Source organism: Balearica regulorum, chromosome 16 (genome assembly GCF_011004875.1).
Source record: "Balearica regulorum gibbericeps isolate bBalReg1 chromosome 16, bBalReg1.pri, whole genome shotgun sequence".
Lineage (NCBI taxonomy): Eukaryota > Metazoa > Chordata > Aves > Gruiformes > Gruidae > Balearica > Balearica regulorum.
Window position 1 is genome coordinate 16651194 of NC_046199.1, and position 24152 is coordinate 16675345.

Genomic DNA, 24152 nt, shown 5'->3' on the forward strand with positions numbered 1-24152 from the left:
AACATTCCTTTTCTAGAAAGACTCCAATTACAGTAACATTAACTAACAATAAGGCAGAAGGGATGATTCATACCTGCTTACAAGAAAAGCAAAGAAAAGCCTGCAGAAGGAACTCCCATCACGTCAGAAGCAGCATGCTTAATCATGACGTCAGTGAAAGACTTTACCCTGTGTGTCAAGTCTTTCTTCAACTATGCAAAGTACGAATGCCACAGGAATTGTCCATGCATTGCATCAATTTCAATTGTTTCACTTTGAAAGACTACGTAGCTTAAACATAATTCAGTAATAAAAGTTTAAAAACCCAAAAACCTCACTCTCAATTTGGAGTAGAATTTAAATCCTATTGTAGCAAGCAGAGGGACAGATTTTTAAATGTGTGATTTTTATTTTTTCCACGATTTTATACATAATTGATGCAAACACCAAGAGACTAGAAATCTGACTATTATTTTCTAATGCAGTTTGCCGTATGCTCAATACTGTTATAAAGCAGATAAACTATGACATCGCATAGTCTCTTAACCCCCTGAAACGTTTTCACTGTATATCAAATGTTGCACTCCATTTGATTAAATAGGCTGCACTTACAATTTAAAAAGTTTAGAGGAGGTGAAAGATTGGAAGAGACTAACTTGAGACGAGAAGGCTTCTTGCCACCTGAGTTCTTCACAAATCATACTGTTACACTGGTAACTCCTTTGAGAAAACACAGTACGAGCCATGTCGGCTTACTAGAAAGTCACTGGAGATACTCACTTAAGATTTACTTACGAGAGATATTTAAGTCCTCTGTAACACAGCATACTGCTGCTATACTGTAAGTCTCCAGCAACGATAGAACATGAACTACAGTAAACTTATCTGTCTTATCAGTATATTAGATTCCATTCTGAAAACATATTTTTCCAAGTCAGAAGAGAGAGAGGGGGAAAACTTGAATTTTATATCAAGAGAACTATTTTGGGGCTTTCATATCACCACCAGCAACTCTAGTTTGGGGTATAAAATTTTATTTTCTGACAAGAAAAGGGGTTAACAAGAATTAAAATACTATGGGGATTCCCCAGGGCAAGTTCAGACCAGATACCCAAATTGAATAAACTAGACTAACAAAAGGATTTTGCTCATATAACTGCAACTACAGTTGGGCTGTGCTGGCACAGCTTTGTCAGCTGGGACACAATTATTGATTTGGAGTAAATAAATAAAGAGCTGTACATCACTGATAAGCCTTCAAAGTCTAGACCACTCCACAGTAATGGTCCCCTCCACCTCCCACACAGGCCTTCCTTCTTTCTTTTTAGGATTTATTATTTTCATAAAAGGAAGATGACTCCTATATGCTATGTTAAATCAATGTGCTGTTAAATAATGCATTAGCAACAAGTAGTTCTAGGAATGTCTTGAAACCTGCTTCATAACATGCACTTAAAAGACAGTCCGTATTCATTAGAACTTCTACACTTCTCTGTACAAACACCAAAGAACACATCACACAGGTGATCTCTAGATGTATTTTAAATCACAGAAAACACACAATGGGGAAGCAGTAAGTCTAGAGTTTTGGACCGAGGCAACAAGTATTTTGTTTATTAACACATTGTACTGATTGTTTTCAATCTTACAAGAGCATAGGTAAAGACTTCACCAACCACAGTAACAGCTATATTTAATATCTGAAATAGTCAGTACCAGCTATTCCTGGGCTTTCTGGTTTTGTCCACATGAAAGTTAACACTTCAAAGAAATCATCATTCAACCAACCATACATTTTCTAGAAGTTTCAGTGCTAAGTTATTCTTGAAAAAACAAACCACACAACACCACAAGTCCTGAACACTTCACCTATACTACTGCTATAACACTTGAGGAAAGGAAGGTACAGAATACAGACAACAAGCTGTAGAGCAGTTTAAAAAGTCCACAAAAGACATATTTTTCTACCAATGAAAGAAAATGCATTCCCACATAGATGTGCTTGCGATTTGCCCAGACAATGAAAAGGGGGGTTTCAACTCAAGTTAGACAGATTTAACTAATAGGCTGACATTCCACCTAATACCGCACATCCAACACTTTTATAGTTGTTAACTGCAGAATGACGTCAACAAAATACTACAAGTATAAATCAGAACAATACTCTAACTTTTTTCAGAACATCAAAGTTTTGTCAGCAAAACTTTACCTAACCAGCCCATGAAAAATTAACAATAGGAAGAAGAGACACAGCTACGCCTATGAGAGAATTTACAGAACTGTGCAAAGCGTTGACAACAAGAAGCTGTTGGTAAGCCCTAATGTACAGATACACACTCACAAAACAACTGCCAGTGTAAAATCCTCAGAGAGCCCCTAAACTAAGGCAAGCTCTACTTTAAGATATTAGCCAGGGCTTACCTCACCAAGTAATGCAAGCTACAAGAATATGCTCTATCCCACAAAAAAAAGTACAGAAACACAAAGTCACCGAGTTAAATGAAGAACGTAGCACAGAAAGAGTCACTAAGTTAAACAAATGTACTCTTTTTCTAATTCAGACAAAGAACAGGTTTGGGAGTCTGTGAATTATGACTCTAAACACCTCTTTTGGCCCAGACATCCCAAACATTTACTTCTCTGTACGTTTTTTTAGTCTATGCAGAAACTGAGGGGCCAACTCCACTAACCTGTTTTTCTGAAACGCTTCAAAAACACTTATTTCCCCCCTCGCTGCAGACAGCGCACGCGGTAAGCGGCACCACCCCGCACCTGAGCCCTGCAAGAGCTGGGCAGCCCGAGGAGGCCAGAGGGAGCTGCCTGGAGCAGGGCAGGTGGGGCAGCCCGGCCAGGAGCGGACCGGGGACCGCCACCTCCCCGAGCCCGAGGGGCGCTCAAGCGACACCGGGGCCGCGCACCGGCGGACACCGGCCCCTCGTCCCGGTGCCGCTCCGGCAGGTGAGTCAGCAGCTCTCCCTGCCCCCCTCCCCGGTCCTCACCGCCCTTCTCCACAGCGACACTACGACCAGACGCCCCCGCAGGGCAGGGCCGGGCCGAGCCGAGCCTGCTCCTTGCCGCCTCGGCGCCGCCGCCCGCGGCCCTCAGGCGCGGTGGCCAGCACCCACCTTACTCTTCACCTCCATGGTGCCCAGGCCCCGGCTGCCCGCAGCCCCGCGGTGAGGCCGGTTCATACCGCCGGAGGGTCGCTGTCTCGCCGTCCCTCCTCTCTCTCCCCGGGAGAGCCCCCGAGCGCGCTGCGGGAAGGGGAGAGAGGCAGAAGGGGAGCGCGAGCGGCACGGCCCGAAGCCAACTGCCCCCGGCAACCGCGGCCGCTCCGCCGGCTGCTGCCGCCGCGACGCCGCCGCCCTCAGACAGGGGCAGGGGGCGGGGCCACGGCGGCTCCTGGCACCTGCCGCGCCGCGAGCCAGCGGCCAGCCGCGGGGGCGGGACAACTGCCATAGCGCCTGCGCACAGGGAGGGGCGCCAGCCGGCCGAGGGCGGGGCCGCGCACCTGCCGCTGGCGAGCATGCGCAGTCGCCGGGTGGCGAGAGGGGCCGCGCACCTGCGCCTGCCTCGGCGGGGTTCCAAGATGGAGGCGGCCGCCGGGCGGGTGAGGAGGAGGAGGAGGAGGGGCTGCCGTGTGATAAGGAAATCTTTTTATTTTCCTCTCTCCTAGGGAGCAGGTGTGGGATGTGCCTCGGCAACCTTTGCCCTGGAGTAGCCGGGTCCAGTGTATGCACACAGGGCTGCGGTGCCTGAAGCGCGGTTCCCCGCCTTCTCCTCAGCGCGTCGCCCCCCGCACTGCGGCCGGCCTGGCCTCGGGCTGCCGCGGGAGCCGCCAGCCCGCACCCCCGCGCCCTCCCGCAGCGCCCGAGTCCGGCAGCCCGCCAGGCCTCGGCGCCTCGTAGCCGCTGTGCTGGGGGTCCTGGGCCCGGCTGCCCTCCAGGCCGGTGCGTCCAGACACCTCAGACAGCTCGGGATCCCGCGAATTTAGCGCTAAAAGTGCACCACTGTTGGAGCATGTACTGACAGAGTACATAAAATAAGTCTAGATCGGGCTGAAAGTTTGAACTCTCACTCTCAGGTTGCATCTGTACACACATCCTGGGCATAAAGATGTTTGTGGAGTTTGTTTTCATTTTGACCACAAATAATATTGCAGGATCTGTTAACATGTCAGAGTGATTGTCTTGGGTGACCTTGTTTATTGCTTTAATTTTCAGATAGATCAGTTATTTTCATATAAAGGTGTGCTTAACTACCCTGAGACAGGTACTGACAAACCTCCTTAGCAGAGAGACTATAAACGCCTTACAATCTGAAGAAAAATTACTTTTCACTTACATAATTTTACATGTACTGGCAAGAAAAAAGCATGTTCATTAACCTAGTTATGTTAAACCTTTGAAATGTAGGTCTCTCCTGAATCTATAAACCTGATAGAAGAGAACTCAGTGTGAGGCATCCTTGTGTAGATATTATGTAGACAGCCGTGAAGGGACTTCAAACAGCTCCTTGCAGTTGAGGCAAGGTATGAGTGTCTAGTCAGTTCTCAAGTCTCAGTTGGTAATCAGTAATTAAAATAAATCCAGTGCTGAATCACTTTTAAGTCAGTGCTGGGTTTTGTACAGTTGATCTTTTTCCCATCATGCCAAAGGCAAAGAAATTGCAGCTATCACTCAAGCCAAGACAAGCTGTAATTAGTACAGAGGATATTGTTACTTGTTAAGTGTAGTTTGCTGTCAGACAGCCTCTACTAATTCAAGTCTTCCCATCCTTTATCTAGTATGTTTTGGTTTTACACTGCAAAAGGATACATAGGGAAGTCAGTCTGTAAATTTAGATAAAATCTGTGATCCTGGTGTAATAGAAGATAGATTACAGCTATGTGTGCAAGACTTGGATAAAACCTCTTATTTTGTCACTTTGTAGTTACAAAATTGAAAAGAGTTTGGACTACTTTCAATTTCTGACTATTGCATTGTGTTTTGCTTAATGAGCTATAGGAGAGCACAGAGGAGAGTGCGAGTGACAGAAGAGAACAGTGCCTTCCCCGGGTTTCTAAAGCTGTTGGCTTGCCTCTTTTCTTTTGGAGTGAGGGAGGAAGAACCTCCTGAAGACGGTTTGTGCTTGAAGCCATTGTGCAGCTAATTTTATTGCTATAGATTTATGAAGTATCGTCTAAGATAATTTTTTTTCTGTAGTGCATTCCTAGCATGGTTGGAGTGCCATGCGGTGGGTGTGGTAGCATGCTTAAGGAGTCAGGGCAAATTCATTTCAAGTCACTGGAACCAGCCTAATAAAAAGTATTAATCACTGGCTTGCTTTCATCACAAGGAGCTGATGTATGAGGAAGGAATGAGATAAACAATTTGATTTCAGATAAAGGTGGAGAGAGAGGCAGGCTTTTTGCGCCAGTTGTAACACAAGTTTATAGCGCTATTTTAGTCACAAGTTCTGTAAAACCTATGATTCAGACTTGATCAAGCTATTCATGGCATGTTCAGTTTCACCTTCTGTGAAGTTGAAAGACAGGTTGGGTTTCCTAATCTCTGGACAGTTGGTGAAGTTTTTTTTGGGAGGTGGTTTTTTTCTTTGTTTTGGTGTAGAACGTCGATCACCAAGTCCACTAAGGAGTATAGTGAGAATCTACCGTAATGCTGCTTTCCCATCTCGAGACCTCCTGCTTTTTAAGTGGAATGGTATTCCAGACAGCCCTCCTGGGAGTTGAAAGAATACTTCCAAGAACAAAGTATAGAAAATGTCAATGTATGTTGACTGTTATTGATGCCCTACCTAAACTTTTATTGTATAATTCAAGGTTTATGCTGGTTTTATATTTAACATGAACTATTCTTTATTTACACTGTCAGTGCTGGCTCAGAATGATGATGTTAGATTCAGTAGATTGTAATCTGACCTGATATTGGAGTTAATGAGAGGTTGGGGTTTTTGTTATGGGAAGAGAAAAATAAAAGGGGAAAAGAGAAGCTTTATTAAAAAAATGGTAATAAGAAGGTCATACCACAGATTCTTCTGCTTTCTTTAAAAAAAAAATAATCTGTACTTACAGGCTTTCATTTTGATACCTTCTGCAATTTGACACATTAATCTTGCATACCAGTTATATTTCCCTACAAAGAGGGCGGTTTTCAAGAACAGTATATATGCTTGGATAACTGCATTTTTAGCATATTAGGGACACGTGTGACTTCAAATTGCTTTTACCTTCCCCTTGATAAGTGAGTGGTACAGACAAACCATTTTTGTTGTAAAGACATCTGATGTTCACAAATGCAGATAATATTGTAGAGCACTATTTATAGGTGCGCATGAAGTTGTGGAAATACATTTCATAACATTCTGTTAATACTCCTGATCCTGGAGCAGGATAAGTGAATTTACAAATGTTGCATTAGATAGAAAGAATTCGAGAAGGGTAGCTTGTTATATTATATCTCGATAAAATATAATCCATACCAGCAGCACTATACAAACACAAGAGCAAAGCTCATCAAGTGAACCCCATCACATGGCAGTTTAGCTAATTTATTAATAATAGTAATATTTAAATAACATCTGTATAATAAAAACTGAATTTCTTATCCTGAAATTGTGACAGTTGTGGGATTTTGTGGATTTTAATTTTGGTTTTCAGGGTTTTGGTTTTCTTTTTTTTTTTTCTTTTCTCCTTGGTGGGGTAACCAATAGTTGGTTTTAGGAATGAACGTATTTGGGTTTTAACTGTACAGCTGTAAAATTACTTTTAATGTCAAAGTAGTGATATAAAAGTTTGTTGCTTTCCTTGTGCAGAAATCAGCAACACGATACAGTCTTACCAATAGTGTAGTGGCTGTGTAGGCACAAGTATGAGTGTAGTTCAAAAGTGCTCTCCCGCTAGGGACTGCTTCTCCTTTTATGGCTAGATTTCATCAATGCATTTTTTGTACAGGTACCTGGGAAGGCTTGAGAAATGTTTCTGTATTGAAAAAAAAAAATACTGAAGAACTGCAACACTTGGGTTTAAATATCTACTGCAAAGTAACTAGGAGCATGTAAGTCCAAAGTAACGTACACTTCAAATCGTATTTTTGCTCAGTAAATAGATATTACAAAATACTTACCTTGTTAACTGAAGAACTAATGGTACTTCACCTATTAAATAAGGGATGGACCAGAGGAGCAACCAGAGAGTTAAGATGGAAGAATTTCTGTGTTCTGATTCTGCCTCTGCTTTCTTCTTTGGCTGACAGCAAAACAATTTGTCTTTCCCCCCCAACACACTGCTCCTCCAGGCACCTTTAGTTTTTACTTTGATTCACTATTGACTTACCCATGGGTGACAAAATTGATTATTTTTAAAGTTCCTATATGAGATCTTTTCCAATAAAATATTTCTAGTTTCCTAGGGCTGTGGGGTTTTCTTTCAATTTGTACTTTTTTTAAATTTTGTCTAGCTTTATGGGAAAAGTTGTCTTTGTATCGTGCTGCCTGTCAGATAAACATTTGTTTCTGATGTGCTGTAATTTCAGATCCAGTACATTTAAACTTACTCACACTACCTATTCTCATCAATTAAAGTTAACATAGGTACCATACCTAGGAACCTGCTCAAATCTAGGAAGAGTTGTGTGGAGAGGAGTGACTAGTAGCAGTATACCCTAGGACCAAGCTGTCAGGCTTCCTGCCACAGAATTGAGACTAACAGAGGTCGGAGCCGTGTGATGGCCGGCTCCAGTTAGGACTCCCAAGATGGGTGTGCTTGGTAGGCTCCAGAATCCCCTGCTGAGGAGTCCTCAGAATGTACCATTATGGAGTTACCTCTTTATGAGGTGAGAGAAACCAGTGAATTATTTCAGATTTTCTTACCTCTGCAGAAATTTTTGCTTTCATTCTGAATGGAATTCTGTCTTTCAGCTGGCTTTAGCATCAGACCTTTAAAGGAGGATGTGTTGCCGGTACTTCAGAAAGTAGGCCATTTGTCCCAGCAGTGGATGGTCTGCAGAATATTTCTGTGATTATTCTTGGTTAGGGGCTTTAGTTGTGATAAACTTCTGAAGTTTTTTGAACAAGTCAAAAAGAAGTCAAAAGCTAGTACTGATATATTAATTTGTACTCTCTGAGGTTTCTAACTAAAATAATTAAAAGCTTTTAAAGCTTTTTCTTTCCATTCATCTGGTAATCCATTTCTGTTCAATGACTCCAGATTACTTTGAAATTCTTCCTTATCTAAACACTGTAGTACTAATCACGGCTGACATCTTGCACTTACACACGTGTGTATAGTTTAATGATTTAACTCTTCTGGCCAAAGTGTTCCAAATAAACCATGCTGGTGCTCAGGCTGTATAGGTCAACAGATAACACTTCAGTCTTTCTTTCCTCAAAATAATTTGTGAAACACGACTTTCTTGTCTTTCTAGGATTCAGAGTATTCCTGGTCTAGAATTTGGGAAAATTATGACAGATCAAAGGAATAATTGCTCTAAAATTTATTTTAAACTTAATTTGGTACAGATTAGAATTTTGATTTTGTCTTATTCTTAGAGAATTAGATAAAAAGCTCCGCCTAATAAACCTATTGGAATAAAGACTTTGCTTTTAAGCTTGTCTGGAAAGCATATTACCGCTGTTTGTGCGTAAAACAATGCCCTCTGCTAGCGGCTGTAACCTAGAATAAGCAATACTTTAAGTACCATCTGCTGAATAATGAGTACTTGTGCCTTTTACTACAAAGGAACTTCTTTATAGAGAAGAGTGGTTGATAGATCTTAAAATTATTTGTGGCTACACATAGTATGCTTGTAAAGCAAATTATTAGGCTTTGTCAGTTGTTAAAAGTAATTTCCTATCAAACAAGGATAACATTTGAGCTTTAAAGCACTCAAGCTACTGTGGATTCTACCAGTTTAATCTTTTATAAACATCCAGCTCCTGTTACACAGTACCTTGCTTCACAGCTAGACTGGGCCATGTTGTCTTTATGTCCCCTTGTCCTCTGGGGTGTGATGTTTAAACACTCTGCATGACACTCTTGTCAGTGTGTTATTTTGACATCACTTAGTAGTGAGTTTGTATATCACTCTCCTAAGCAAGTCCTGCCCCATACTTTTGCAGGTACTCTTTCAGGGATCTTCATTTAACTCCGTTTTCCTGAGCTCGCATGCTCTTCTATGTCTGCCTGCTTTCAGAACTGCCAGAAACAAATTTGTGTCCTCCAAATTGGCCCTATTGCCAAGTCAATCTGCTTTGATAAAAATGCACAAAGAAAAGGAAGTAATCACAGGGCCTGTTATGGTTCTGTTACTTGTCTGACTGAGAAAATCAATTAATTTTGCAAATGATACCTGCATCCAATTGCAAAAATAATTATAGGTCTTTATAAAATAATTATTATTTATTATGACTGAATTATTATTGGATAATACGTGAGTCATCCAAGATTGCTCACACATGTTCAAAAAAAAAGGGCACTGGAAGTGCTGTGATGCTTATGATGTAATGCAGATTGGACTGCATTACAATATGCAGAAGGTGGATTAGCCAGCTGAGAATGGAATCTCGTGGGGATTGTCCATTTAGATCACACGTGGGAGGCTTTCGTGGTGCTACCTGAGCCCTGGCTGGCCTTACTGTCCCTGCCAGCTGCTGCTGCGGGCTGGGGAGCCTGGCAGAGCGCACCGTGCCTGTCCTGAGTTTTCCCAGGGTGATCTCACTCCTGTAATGCTGGCAGCAGGAAAGCTCACCCTCTCTAGATTACTTGGGTAATTACTATGACTAGAAGTAAATGTCATGTTTAGCTATTAATTATAATATTGGCCACGTCTGTTCTAAATGTTTCTAGGACAATAACTACTCTCATAACCTTATGTGTAATTTATATATAAAATTAATCTTATAATGGTTTAATATTTCATTGATTTACTGTTGAAATTTTAAGATGAAGTTAGCAACATTTTAGGAAAATACAAAACAATTACTATACTTAATTCAAATTAACATAGGCTTTTTCTCCTCAGTATTTTTATGCATGTGCACACAAACTAGTCAAACCCACTGTGAAACTACAGAGTTCAAGCAGGCAGACATTTATACACTAACATAATAGAACTGTCACTGTTTATTAACCAAATAGTACTGATGCAGTGGTAATAAGTAAAAATAGAAAAGTACAAGCCAAGAGGAGTAGAAATGCAATTCAAATTTTCCATGTATGTCACATTTGGAAATACTGAATCCATTGAGTTCAGCCACTGTCCCAGTTGTACTCGGCTTTTAGAAGATATTCTTTGCTCCTGTTGGCTCATCTCTTAGTTTTCCTCTTGAGTTATAATACCATGACCTATAAACTCCAATGCAGACAGATGCACAAAGAAGCAAAAATAATCGTGTGCTTAGAATTCTGGATGTATGTAATTACAGTTTAATCTTACTATAGCACACCCTCAGAAACTCTGAGAGAGTGCTCTTTGTGTAGGGATGTTCAGTTATAACATGGTCGGAAGTTTGTTGTGTTACAGTAATGAAACTGCCTAACCAATGTATTGGAAGATTGACTGATAATCTACTTCTATGCAGATTACTTCATATTTATTAACATTTAAGTAGCATTCTAAAATGAAAAGCATACAAAATAAAAAAGGGTGGAGTGCAGACACAAGCACGTGTTTGCATGCATATTGCTTGCATTAAGAGCAGCAAGAAAAATAATTGTTTTCTCCAAGTCAGCCTAGTGTAAAAGATCATATTAATAGGCCTAACTACTGAGTTATTAGCTATTGCTATTACAAACAGAGTTATGCTTTATAGCAGCCTTTCTAAAAGTCAGTTTAGCCTGGATCTTCATGAGAAGCCTCGTCTGCTCACAGAGTTTGCTGGCTGTAGTTCACTTGGGTTAGAAAACAAACAAAAATTACTTAATTCAGTACTTAAGCAATGAAATTATAGTTAATCCGATAATGCTAGAACACTGTTGAGGCTGAAACGCTAAATGTATACCGTTGTTGCAGCCATCCTGAATACTTAATTGTAAAATGATCTTTGTATACCACTGGCATACTGCTTGATAGATGCTGAGTGGCTGAATTTGTGAAGTGCTTTAGTGAAGTGCTTTGAGATCCTTGGAGGAAATGTACCGGCATTTTTTTAATGTCCCTTTAGGTCTAGGAGACTTCAGAGTGTGTTTTATTTTTTCATTGTAAATATTATAATGGTGCCAGCAATGGAGTATTTACTGCTTTTCATATGCGTGACAATACTAAACATATGCAGTTTTAAAGGAAATTCCAGAAGAATTTGAAACTAGCTTGTAACGATAATTTGTAGGTTTGTGTCCATTGTTTTCAAGAATATGTAAATTGTTACATTATAGAACTCACTTTGAACCCTGCTACATAATTAGCTGCACTAAACATCAGTATTCAATTTGGAAGATCTGTAGCCAAGTGTTTTATTAGAATTTCGTGGAAGAGGAGAATGTGAACAAAACCATAGAGCAAATAATCTGAAATGCAGTTAAAAATAATGAAAACCAAGCACCAGCCACATAAACATACCAGATGAAGACACAGCAAATGAACAACATAAAAAAATGAACTGGAGTAAAAACACATAAAGCCAGTCCTCAGTTGAAGTAAATAGGGACATCTGCACCCGGAGTGATGGAACCTTGGTCATCTGCATTAGCTGAGAGTCTGGTCTGTGAAATTTATTATAGGTCTCATGTTTAGGAGGAAATGACAGTAACAGTAAAGGGGTTTTGGTCAACTGGATGTGTAAGGCTCCTGCAGGGATTTGGTGTTCTGACAAATGTCCTCCTGCAATTCCAGTTAAGTTGATCTAAAATGACCCCTGTGTGCTCACCCTGCTATGTGGCTGGCAACTGTCCTGGGTTTGGCTGGGGTAGAGTTAATTTTCTTCACAGTAGCCGGTACAGGGCTGTGCTTTGGATTTGTGCTGGAAACGGTGCTGATACCACAGGGATGTTTTTGTTCCTGCTGAGCGGTGCTTACACACAGTCAAGGCCTTTCTGCTCCTCACACCCCCCACCAGCGAGTAGCTGGGGGTGCACAAGGAGTTGGAGGGGACACGGCCGGGAGAGCTGACCCCCATCACCCAAGGGATATCCCATACCATACAGAGTCACGCTCAGTGTATAAAGCTGGGGAAGAAGGAGGAAGGGGGGACGTTCGGAGTGATGGCGTTTGTCTTCCCAAGTCACCGTTACGTGCGATGGAGCCCTGCTTTCCTGGGATGGCTGAACACCTGCCTGCCATGGGAAGTGGGAATGAATTCCTTGGTTTGCTTTGCTCGTGTGCGTGGCTTTTGCTTTACCTGTTAAACTGTCTTTATTTCAACCCACCAGTTTTCTCACTTTTACCCTTCCGGTTCTCTCCCCCATCCTGCTGCAGGGACACTGAGCGAGTGGCTGCGTGGGGCTTGGTTGCCAGCGGGGTTAAACCATGACACTGGCGAAGACATGAGTCCTTTTTTAAAATGGCTGCAGTTCAGAGTCCATGTTTTAGCACAGTCCTGTAGCTCCATGAGTTGATCTGATACCGTTCACACTGGTGGGTCTGAGGCTGGGGCACACATCCAGCTTTGATGACTGTCCTGTAAGATTGGAAACCCCAAGGAGAGAGGCAGGACATGGAGCTGCCTGTATCTTGAACTGCTGTGGTTATATTTGCCAGGAGGGGCAGGGGGGCATTCTTCAAGCAGTCAGTGTGATTGATCGTAAAACCTCAAAATACTAGGAAAATTAAGAGAACAGTTAGTAGAGTTTCAATTATTAGAATATGTCATGTACTTACCTGTACAAGTCCATGTATTTGCATCTCCTTGGTTTGTCTTGCTAGGTGTACCAGCTCTGGTACTAGTCTTTTCCATGGTGTATCACCATTGCGTTTTTCAGCACTCCAAGCCCCAATCATTTTCAGAATCTGGTATGAAACCCACTTTTACTTGCATCTCAGCACCATTCTTTCTAATATATATAAAACCCGAAGTGCTTGAGTTGTTTGCTCAGCCAACTCCATTAGCCCATCTGGTTTTGTCTCTTACTGCTCTCACTTTCATGTGCGTCAATTCCCTCATGCATCCTCTTAAAAACATATTCAGCTGTGCAAGAGATCTTCCCTCACCTCTTTCTTTTAAGCATGCACACAGAAAAACACAAATCATAATCAACTTCATAAAGTACTGCAAAAGAAGATAATAACTCTGCCCTAACAGGGTTTTGTATATGATCCCTGGTCATCTGGTGCATTGAGAACTTTAGTTTGTGCTTTATCTTCCTGAAACAGGATGGAAGAGTCTGGTACGTGTCCTAGATGTTGCTGAATATGGTCAAGAGGGGAGCAAACAGTATTAGTAATAAAGTTATCATAAGAGCATGTCCAAATTCCGTACAGCCAGTTTATTTTCCTCATGGGGAGTGTCTAGCTTCCAGTGCTGTCAGTCAATCAGCATGCTAACCTTATGGGGAAATTGTGCTAAAAAGCATAGGGGAAAATAGAAAAGGGATGAGACGTACGTAATCCAAGGTGCTCTGCCCAAGGCAAGAACATGTTTGTGTGTCGGTGTTTACAAAAGGCCTGGCAAGGCATGGTTCATCAGAAAAGGGGTATGATTGTGTGGGCTCATATGGTGAGGCAAGGAACCGGGGAGGATTGCAGCCTGCTTTCTACATCACAATTTCACTTTTTTTTGCCAGGGTTATCTGGAAGGTGTCTAGAAAGCTAGGAGGAGGGAGTTCATTCTCGTGGAACAGGACCTGCCTGAAGAAGCGACCAGGAGGTCAGTAGTGGGTACAGCAGAAAGGGCTTGGAGCAGGCTTTGCTTAATGAGGAATGAAAGACAAAGCTAATAACACATCTTCAGTAACAGAAAACCTATGGGAGGGTAGGATTGGGAAAGGGAGGAGGCAGTAAGAGAAAGAAAGATGGTTAGGGAAAGACACTAAGAGGAGGGAGTCTTGAAAGGGATAGAGCGTGGTAAGGAGGAGAGAGCAACGGATGGGGACGATGGGAAGGAAGGGAGGGAATCTGAGCACGGGAGAAAATGCCCGAGGAGTGAAGGGGTAGGAACTGGGGGGCAGGGGAACGGAGGAATGAACGGGGGGGTAGGGGCGGGCGTCCCCGCGTGTGTAGCCGGTTTGTCATTGCCCTGTGGCGCAGAGGGGCCTGGAGTAAAACAGCTGGAGTAAAACAGCTGGAGTAAGCAAGGGGGCGCTTGGGATGCTCCCTGATTAATAGCAGAGGGTCCGGGCCGGGACCGCAGGCTCCATGTGCTGGAGCCGCGTTGCACTTTCCCAGCCCCCCTGCCAGGATGAGGGGGGTCGGAGGGAGGGAGGCGGCGAGCGGGACGGGGCGAGCGGCATCCAGCAGCAAACAAGCGCTCCGGAGCCGCGGCTTCCTGGAAGCGGAGCCCAGCTGGGTGACAGGCAGCGGCGATAAGCGGCGGCTATCGGGGCCCTCCCGGCGGGCCCTGCCTCCCCGCGCCGCCGCCGCCAGCCGCCGCGGAGCCGTGCGGAGCCGAGCGGGCAGGTAGGAAACACCTGGCCGCGGAGGACCGCGGAGCGGATCCCGCCGGGGACGCCCCGCTGCGGGCCGCGGGGGGGAGAGCGGGGTGCCGGCCCCGGGCGCGGAGAGGCGGCGGCCCGCCCCGCTGCGCACCGGCCGAGCGCGGCCCGGGCCCCTCGCCCTGCCCGGCGGCGGGAGGTTCGGAGCAGTCGGCAGCGCCGCTTCGGGCACCCGGCAGAGAAACGGGTGTCCGGGGCAGCGGGGAGGCACCGGCACCGCATCGGTGGGTGAGAGCGGCAGGGCACCGAGAGGGGGGCGCGGCGCCTATAGGGGGGTGCATGTCACCTATAGGGGGGGTAGGCTCCTCAGGAATCGGCGGGCATCTGTAAGTAGGAGAGCTTCGAAGGATGCTGGCACGCCCGCAGAGGCTGCACCGGCGCAAAGAGGTGCGGTAGGTTTTGTCCAGGGGTAAGCACATTCACGCCAGGAAACACTCAGGAACCACCTGGGAGGTGAACGCCTGGCTGGAGCAGGTGGAAGAGAGGAGCAGGACAATGTTTATGCCATCCTGTAGGGTTTGCGTTTTGGAGGTGTCATTGTATGGGCTGGTTATATTTTAGTTAACTCTTTTTGTCTGTCCAGAGTTTACATTTTATTTGCTCATAAATATGAATCGAGGTTTTGGGTCACAGCCCAGTTACATTTTGCTTCAGACAGAATTTAATTTCCCCTTTTAAAAAGTATTTTAAATAAGTTGGGCCATATGGAAATTGAGTTGTTCATCAACCAAAGAAACTTGAAGGAATTTGAAAAACAAGGTTACATCTTTCTTGAGCCATTTCTTGAGTATTGAACCAGAGTACAGCACCAGTACTCAAACCTCCTGATTCAGTCATTTCCTTTCTTGGGATCAAGACTTAATCTGTGTTTTCACAGCTCTAAAATGGGAGCTACGCCTTTTAATGAGGGGCATTACATACTCTTTTTGGAAATACCTTAATTAAAAAAAAGCAGAGGAAGATAATTTGTCAGGGTAGTAAATGCAAAATATATCTGAGGAAACAGTTCATGTTGAATGGAGAGATAAGTCTGAGAAAGATGTGTCTAAAGGAACATGCATATTAGAAACAACTTTTCTGTTGTATTCATTTCTTGTGCAGTTGATCACTTAGATGCTGCTGTTCTAAATTCTGCAGAGTGGATGACATAAGCACCACATGTAGTAGTGCAGGAAAAGCTGCACAAAACCTGCCAAAATGGGATGGAGCTGTTACTGAATGGCAGGCCCAGCCCACTTTATGCCCCACTTCTAGACAGAAACTTGTATGAGATGCAACACATGCGATATGGTAGTGAAAAACACTTGGTAAAATTTTCCTCTGATAAGAGTCTGGCTAGTGTTTAGAGGAATTAAAGGGCTTCCCTGAGAGGGCAGGTCCTGCGTCCCTATTTAGGGCTCGGTTCTCGAGTCAGTCAGTAACTGCAGTGAAGCAGTGGTGTTTCTGTTAACACCATGGAGCCAAGAACGGGGAAATTTAGGCCAAACAGTGACTTATATAATGGTATTCCCTCAGGGGTACTATAAAGATGACATGATTTCCTTCGTGAAGACAAAAAGCAGCAGTACAGTTGCTCTACAATGTTCACTCTAGCCCTGGGTTCCTTCGGAGCAACCCAGGCAGGGACTTGGGACCCTGCAATAGCAGATCCACCAATGTCATTTTATTCCCTTCCACTACTAATTCTTCCACAAATATTCCTTTGCAATATCCTCATAAAGAACCTGAGAAGTGGAATAGAGCCATTATGGCTAGAAGGGGAAACCAGACTCAGTCTACAGGAGGGGAAAGTTATGATTTTAATGTGTCTCTTTCTCAGGGGGTTGAGGAGTGATAATGTGGAGTTATAGTGCACCAGGACAAAACAGAGGTTCTGTGTATAGAAAGTTATACAAGATGAAACAAGGGAGTGAGAACTGTCTCAGGTTTGTTAATTATGTCATTTGCATGAAATAAATAGAAAGGCTAGATTGGAAGTGAAGGAGGTATTTTACGTAAAACTGTAGGTTTAATGTTATTTAAATATACACACTCAATCTTAGCCAAAAGGCTGAGAAAAAGGGAACAGAGAGAATTGAATTATCCAGATGGTTATTGGCCAGAACTGGATTTTGGAAGGTGGTTGGCTGGTGACAATCCAAATTTATACAGACAGCAAGTCTTGTAAAGGGCACCAGCCAGCCTTTAATGACTAGAGGTGCTCAGAGTCCTGGGTTTAATTCTGATCGTGAGATGGCGCCTCCACAAGCACAAAAGGGACATACATATTTGTGAAATACCAGGTTTTATCCAGTTTTTTCAACTTTTCCATTTCAGTTGCCAGTTTATTCTCCCTGAGCACAGACTGCTTTAAACCAGTATGTCTTCAAAGACAGAGCGCCTGAAAACCATAATTTTTATTCAATTTAACATTTTAGGGAAAAAAACCCTTGGGTTTCAGCCAATCAATGCATGTAATCATTAGTAATTTGGAGGCTCAGAACACCAAGATAATCTTGTTTTCTTTGTCACTAATACAGAAAATACTGTAAGCGTAGTTAGCAAACCAATTTATATGCAACTGTTCTAGATTTAAATTTAGCTGTTTCAAATTAAATAATAAAATTTGTTTCATGGGGAACTTAAAATACAATTATTATTGGAAAAGTAACTGTCAGTGATATTTTGTTATTCGTCAGATATGTTCTTTCCATTAATTCATCCCTTATCTACTTGATGGAGTAGCAAAACCCCATTTTCTTTATTTTTTAAACTCTTGCTACTCCAGGCTGAATTAACTGAATGCAGTAGTCCTTGCAAATTGCTCTGGCCCTTGTATCATGAATTAAGATCCACGGTACAGTTTATATCATGTGGTGTCAATCTCAATTGCGCTGTAAAATACACATAATAACTTGCTTTGGATCACAGTCAGATAGTATGACTTTAAGATTTCAGACTGACTTGTCAGGATTATTAGTGATTAAAAAAACTCTTCACTTGTTGACTTAGCAAACTGAATTGGGGCTGTGAGCTCTTATTCTTGTTTTTCTTTTCTTTCTCTGCAACTAAATTGTTCAGTCTACAAATTTTGAGAATGCTGGGATGCTCAAGATGGGATGTCCCAGACTTACTTTAAGTGTCAATAGGTTCCTATAACTTAAAATAAGGCCAGCAACATCTATTGGTCCTGAACAGCTCAGAGAGCCGAGGGCTGCATGTTTCAGTTTGGGTAACTAGTATCAGGGACATCTGAGTTTAACGAACACTTCAGACACTTTGGCCTTATGTGCTCCTGACATATCTGTAAAGTGGTGATAATATCGTAATGTTTACATAGCACTGGGGAGATGATACGAAATCAATATCAATCTTTCTCCATTACGTAAGGAGAGTTATATTTATGATTAGGGAATGAACCTTGTTCATCTTTCTTAGCTGAATAATTTTCTCACTTATTTCATGTGGTAGGAACAGTGGTAACAAAGCACTTGTCATTTTGTTTAAAAAAAGCTGGCTCAGAATGTGTGCTCACCACAAGAGTTTTCTCTAACCATCGTAGAAACATTTTTAAACTGGTAATTTTAAGCTCTCCATAAGTATCGGTAGCTAATATTCTGTATGCCTATGAAGGCAAAAAGGGTTATCTGATTACTTGTATTTGCAGATCTCTCTCTGCTTCACATTCTTGCAGACGAGAACAACAACGTAACTTTCTTCTTTCAGGATAGTTAATGTTCTGGCCCAGAATTATAGCACCAGATGTGTTGCCACAGAAACAATTTAAAGGGAGAAGGAATTGCAAGCAAATTGTCTTTCTAGTGGAAAATGTAAAAGCAGTATTCATGTTTTAGAGCCTCGTATTGGTTTCTCTGTGTTATATGTGTGCACAGCAGAGAATAAGGGAGAATTTTGCTTTTTTGTTTCATACATCTGTTAGCATTTTAAAATTCTCTATATGGGGTTGAAAATTGAAAAATATTCTATTAATTATGGGCATGAGTTATGTACTTCAGAGACATTTTTTATTAAATCCTGACTCATTTTTAGAAACTTTTTCCTTGAAAAGTTTGCAATGTGCTAGCTGATTTACTTAGCTCCACTTGCAACATGCTTTGGAAACTATTTCCAGTAATAGTTGTTTCTGTGAAAGTAAGGAAACATTTGACTATATAAAATTATCCCAGATTTTGATGATGAGAATTAATAGCACATTCTTACTTACTACAATTGACATGCTGATGAAAGGTGGAATGTATATACACAGTATTTTGATTTAATCTTGCCTAGGAAGCCTTAAAGCAGCCAAAGCCCTTGATTTTAGCTAGCATTTCTTTTTCTCAGAGTAGTTGCCACAGAATACTCTATTCAACATATCTTTTCCTCAACTATTATGAAAATATTTGAACGAAATGCAGCATGAATTATCGTAATATCCTCTTTTCACTGTTTTGACCACCAAAGGGCATCTTTATCCTACCATTTTGCACACTGTTTGAGGTAGAATAAGGAGAAAAACATCCAGGAAGGCCACAGCTACAGCAGAACAGGTTGGCACATGTAATAATTGTGTCAGAAACTCTCCAAATGTGGATACATCTAGTATTTGCCAAAAGAGATTTTTCTGGTAGAATTTATGCTGATTTTTGACCAAATTAATTTAAACTAAAAAAAAAAAGGCTGATGGAATTGTGTCTGCACTAGGATTTCAATTTTATCACAGACATATCATAAAACACAGCATCTGTAACTAACATTGGTGGGCATTTCTTGTATAAATTTGACTGAAAGATCTGGGAAAATTGAACAAAGGCCAAGATCCACACATAAAGAGACTTGTTTCCACAGTTGTCGTTCATGCATTCAGAAGGTCTTTCTCTCTGTGAATTTTGAAATACTGCTGGCTGGGCAGCTGAAGGAAACATAACTTCATTTATCTTATCAAAAGCCAGGGTGAAGTTCAAGTCCCTTTGGAGCGATGGAAAAATGTTACCATGTGCATCTGTATGCATAATGCTACCCTGCAGTTTTGGAGGATAATGGACATACAGTGTTACACCAAGAAGCCTTATTTTATTATTTGTTTGTCTGTTTTATTTATTATTTTCCCTCTGTGAAATTTACCTTTTTAATTTTTTTTTTCATATAGCTATACTTTTAAATGTCCCTCAGTTTGGAAATATATCATTTATTCCCTTCGTTACTCATTTTTCGTATAAATCTGGGATCTTCACTTTTCCATTGATGAAAATTATTTATAACAGAAGTATCAGAATATATTCAGGTATAGTAGAGTTAGGAGCAGTTATTTATGCCTATGAAAATAGTTTTACCTTATTTTAAGTGCCCTACAAGAGTAATCTTTCGAAATCTATCAGTTTTGGAACTAGACTGCATACCATGTCACACATTTTTGAGTTTTGGCAGGTTCACAGGCATGTACATCACCAAATAAGATCTGCCATAAAGATAAGAAATTAATTTCTCTCTTGCATTCCTTATTCAGGCAGAACTCCAATTCTGGGTGTGGAAGGAATGCAGAGCTGGGCCTAGAGCTTGTGTCTGCACAGGTTAGAAATGAACTTTCATGTACCATTGGGATCTGAATCTGCATCCATATTTCGCCAGAAGACCACAGATATTTGAATCCAGGTTTCTGGTTTGGGTGCTCTTTGGGGCTGAATCAGTCCTTATGTTTGCAGGCTGATCCAAATGTCCCCTTAATTAGTTCACATCCCTTTTGTTTGATCCCATGAGAAGATAAGTTAGTCTTTCTTTAGGCGGTAGAGCTTTCCCAGACAGTCATTGTAAGCTAGAAATATAGGTACTTATAATTTTCTTAAAAATGTCCTTTGGGCCTGAAATTTCTTGTGCTTGGTTTCAATCCAGTATTGAATAAGACTGGAAAGTCTGAATAACGTCAGTTCAGCTCTATTTGAGTTATTCAAGTGCATTTTAAAAATATGTTCTTTCCACTTATATTTTTTCCATAATTTTCTGCACTTACATAACCTCTGTTTTATTATTTAAATTGCAACAGACTTGAAGAGGGAAAAATCATTCTCCAATACTTGGACTCAATGGATAAACAGGGAGGCAATTCAAAGACCTCAGTGTGCTTTAAAATCTTAATGTTTACTGCTTTAGTGTTAGCATGAATAGGTTTATATTTCTACTAGTGCAGACAAAATGTAAATAATCTTCAGTTTACCTATGCACTGAATTTTTGCAATTTTTACATGATGCAAGTGAAATTTTACAAAAAGGGTTTAGACAGTTTCTCCAGATCCTAAGGAAGGATTTTGTTTGATGAGATCTGTGAAGTTAAAATAGTAAGCCAGAGTTTTCAAAAGGATTTGACACACAGAGGTATTCCAAATGCTTGTGCAGCTGTTTGAGCAGTTATTACAATAGAGTGTACATATTGGATAACTCTGTGTGAAAATGTGGCTAATACTTGATCTATACAGAAAGTTCACAGGCTCTTCTAAAGTTTTGGAGATAACTGCTTTGTAGTTAGTTACCTGTTTTTTTACAATGGAGGACAAAACAAAAGTTAACCATGCATGCATCATGTCTAAAAATGCATCAGTTTAATTCCATCAGTAACATCACAGCTTCAGCATGACTATATGTTTGTTGTATAGATATATATAACTGCACAATACTGCGTGCCTTTTCTCATGCTTTTAGTACAATAGTCTATGCTCAAACTTCATGAAAATCTGCCACTAGGCTTTTGTTATTTGTTGTCTGAAATGGAAGCCCACACAGTGATCTTGAAGGTAATGCCACCTTTGAAGATAGTTCTGCGTGTAGAAGGCTGACGGGAAGTACTACTTTAATTAACCACAACTCCCATGGAAACAATAGAGCTATCCTTTGTGTAACTCTGCTGAAGTCATTGGATCTTGTTCCTAATTCCACTGAGGCTGAGTTGTGATCCTCCCTTCTTCTGAAGCGTTCACATGCCAATGTGTTGTGCAACCAACATAATTTGTTAACAAATAAGAATTTAAATAACGCTAGAAAACCAGTGCAGGCATCCCAGCTGCCTGCAAACAAACATCAGAAGTGCAAAACAAGTAAGTAGCAATGCAAAGTATCTCAACATTGCTTGAGCTTGGGTTCTTCAAGAACTCAAGTCTAAGGAGTGTGTGCTCTGCAGGGAAAGGCTGTGGATAAGAACATGTACTGCATCTTCTGGTAAGATCTCCTGTCCAGACACTATTTCTGTGTCTGCCCAGCCTAGCTTGTTTTCTCCAGAGCTGTACTAATACATGATGAATCTTTCCCCCATATGTGTATGAATTTGACTGCGTTTAGTTTCATTGAAAGCAATAAGCAAGTATACTTTGACCTGTAATTGTCAGATTATCTTTACAATACAGTAAAACTGTAGCTTATTGTAAAATATCTCTCTTGAGTAAGCCAAGTCATATGGAGCAAACCACCATTTTTTTATTATAACATTGAATGAAATGCACTGTGTGCCATTGGTGCTGTAACTGTGTCGGGATCTGGATTCAATTTGGGATCTGGATTAGTATATTGTTGGAATCACTTGTCAACATGTACATTTTGTATCAGAATGGTCATTTCTGAATGTTGAAGGTCACCCAAGAGTGATTTTCTGCCAGTAAGTTCTCTGGGCTGTACGCTCTCAATGACGATTCTGTAGAGGATCACAAATGTGAGTTCGTGAGATCAATGATCCATGCACTGATGGTTGGAGGGTCATATTGCAAGGGTGGGAAAGCTGCCAGGGGACACAGAACATCACAGGGACGTACTGTTCTATCTACTGCCTCTCCAGCCAGGCATGGCTCCTCATTAATGCGAAGGCATATCACTGCTGTGCTTATAGCACCTTTCAGCATTCTGGACACTGCTGCCATCATCTCGGGCTCATCTGGCAAGATATGTGACGATTAAGTCTTTCACAGTTCGTGTCTGTCTGATGCCAAAAGGGCAGATCAGTACACATGCACTGCAGAGCCTTTGATATCACTGGAGTCATCACAAAACTGTGGTATTGAACTGTTTCGCCTATGTGTTGTCCTGAAATTAAATTTCTTTGCTGGTGATCTCATCCATCATCAGGACTCCTTAAATTATCAGTCAAGCAACAGCTGTGTGAATATGGACTGTGCATGTGGCCATCCATTTTTGTGTAAGATCTCTCTGCAGCTCTAATAACTGTAACTATGCAAACCTGACTGTCATTTCCCTACCTACCACATTCTGAAGATTACTGTTGTTTGTCCTCATTCTATGAGGACAACAGGAGCTGATGGACTAATGATCAGTATGTACAGTGAACTGGTTGATAGCTCGAGTCTTTTGCTCTTTGGTGTTGGGTAAGAGCTCTTCACACTCTTGTGTGCACGGTAGCATTACAGTTCACTCCTTCCATGTTGAAAGGGAGCTAAGAGAACTTTCTTACAGGGGGCCCCGTTTTGTGAAGGGGCATGATCCTATTCTGCAAGAGTGGTCTCAATTATAATTGGCTCGTAGGTAAGTAATAGAGTCTGGGTGACATAGACTAAGTCAATTTACATCACAAAAATAAGTCTTGTTTTATGAGGCATGAAGGACTGACCCACAGATTTTTTTATAAACTGAGAATTGTAGCTGTTCTACACTTGCCATGTAGTCATACTAGGCTTTGTTCTGTGCTTAAATGTAGTACTGCTATAATTTTGTCTCAGTTGAGGGGCTTTTTAATGATATAGCCATATGATATTAAAAGCTTCTGCAGCTATATTGTTCTGGCAGTGTGGTATGCTAATACAATGTATTCTTTTCCCTGGTGCTTTATAGCAGTACATCTTTACTAGCAAAGTCCTTGTAGTATCTAAAGACACACAAATAACAAGCCCCTCTCTATAGATGTTAAATCCTTGTCTATATTACAGATTCCTGCCCTCACTTAAATTGGGTAAGGACTGTGAAAAATGGTTTCTTTTACCAACATGGCTGAATTAGCAAAATATGCAAGTATAGAAGCATTATAGTGCACAGTAAACTTGTGCTAGTACTAATTGTTTTAAGTCTGAGGGATAGTTTTAACTATGCTGATATAAAGCACAGGCTTGTCGACTTGTTCCATTCATTCTAGGAGAACTTCTGTAGTAAATAATACCAATATTCTAATAGCAGTGATGTGATGATGGTATAGATACACAGATGGTGTTCATGTCAAAGGATTTTTACACTATCTGCAGACTAGTAATACTTTTCAAAATGTTACTAGATGTATTAAAACAACAAAGCTTTTGTGTGTAACTGTATAGATCTATGTTACAAAGTTTCTGGCATAGCTGTGAGTGCTAAGAGGGATGTTAAAAAAAAACATAAGGATTTAGCTATGCTGGCAAAATACTCATATAGAATACTCCTTTTGCCAGGATTGCCTGTGTATTTTGGGGAGAGAGGCAGAAACAAACTGGCAGAAGACTTCAGTTATCTCTTCTGTTGGAGTTTTGTTGTTGCAATTACACATAGATGCTGCGTAAACCAGTCCAAGGTCTAAGAAAAACTCCTTGTGAAGCTGAAAAACATGAAACACTAAGCAGATGTGACTGCTAGTTGCAGTAAAGGCTTTGAGTCC

At 41.5% G+C, this 24152-nt stretch overlaps 2 protein-coding genes across 11 annotated transcripts in view; one reads left to right on the forward strand and one right to left on the reverse strand.

Moving 5' to 3' along the window:
- The window catches only part of PARD6B (par-6 family cell polarity regulator beta), a 67668-nt gene extending 64260 nt beyond the window's left edge, over window positions 1-3408 (reverse strand). Inside the window, exon 1 of one of the 4 annotated variants that reach the window (XR_012838016.1) lies at window positions 3105-3408. Coding sequence is in view for 1 of the 4 variants with exons in the window: in XM_075768461.1 (XP_075624576.1) it covers window positions 3105-3170 (66 nt within the window). In the remaining 3 variants the exon portion in view is untranslated. Of the gene's footprint in view, window positions 1-2669; window positions 2920-3104 lie in introns of those variants that run through there. The other 3 variants (XR_012838011.1, XM_075768462.1, XM_075768461.1) reach the window with 3 other exon arrangements.
- Window positions 3409-13472: 10064 nt separating this feature from the next.
- The window catches only part of RIPOR3 (RIPOR family member 3), a 53797-nt gene continuing 43117 nt past the window's right edge, over window positions 13473-24152 (forward strand). For 3 of the 7 annotated variants that reach the window (XM_075768876.1, XM_075768882.1, XM_075768883.1), the window contains exon 1: window positions 13634-13776. The gene's annotated coding sequence lies outside the window, so the exon portion shown is untranslated. Of the gene's footprint in view, window positions 13604-13633; window positions 13777-14220; window positions 14526-14559; window positions 14789-24152 lie in introns of those variants that run through there. The other 4 variants (XM_075768877.1, XM_075768879.1, XM_075768880.1 and 1 more) reach the window with 4 other exon arrangements.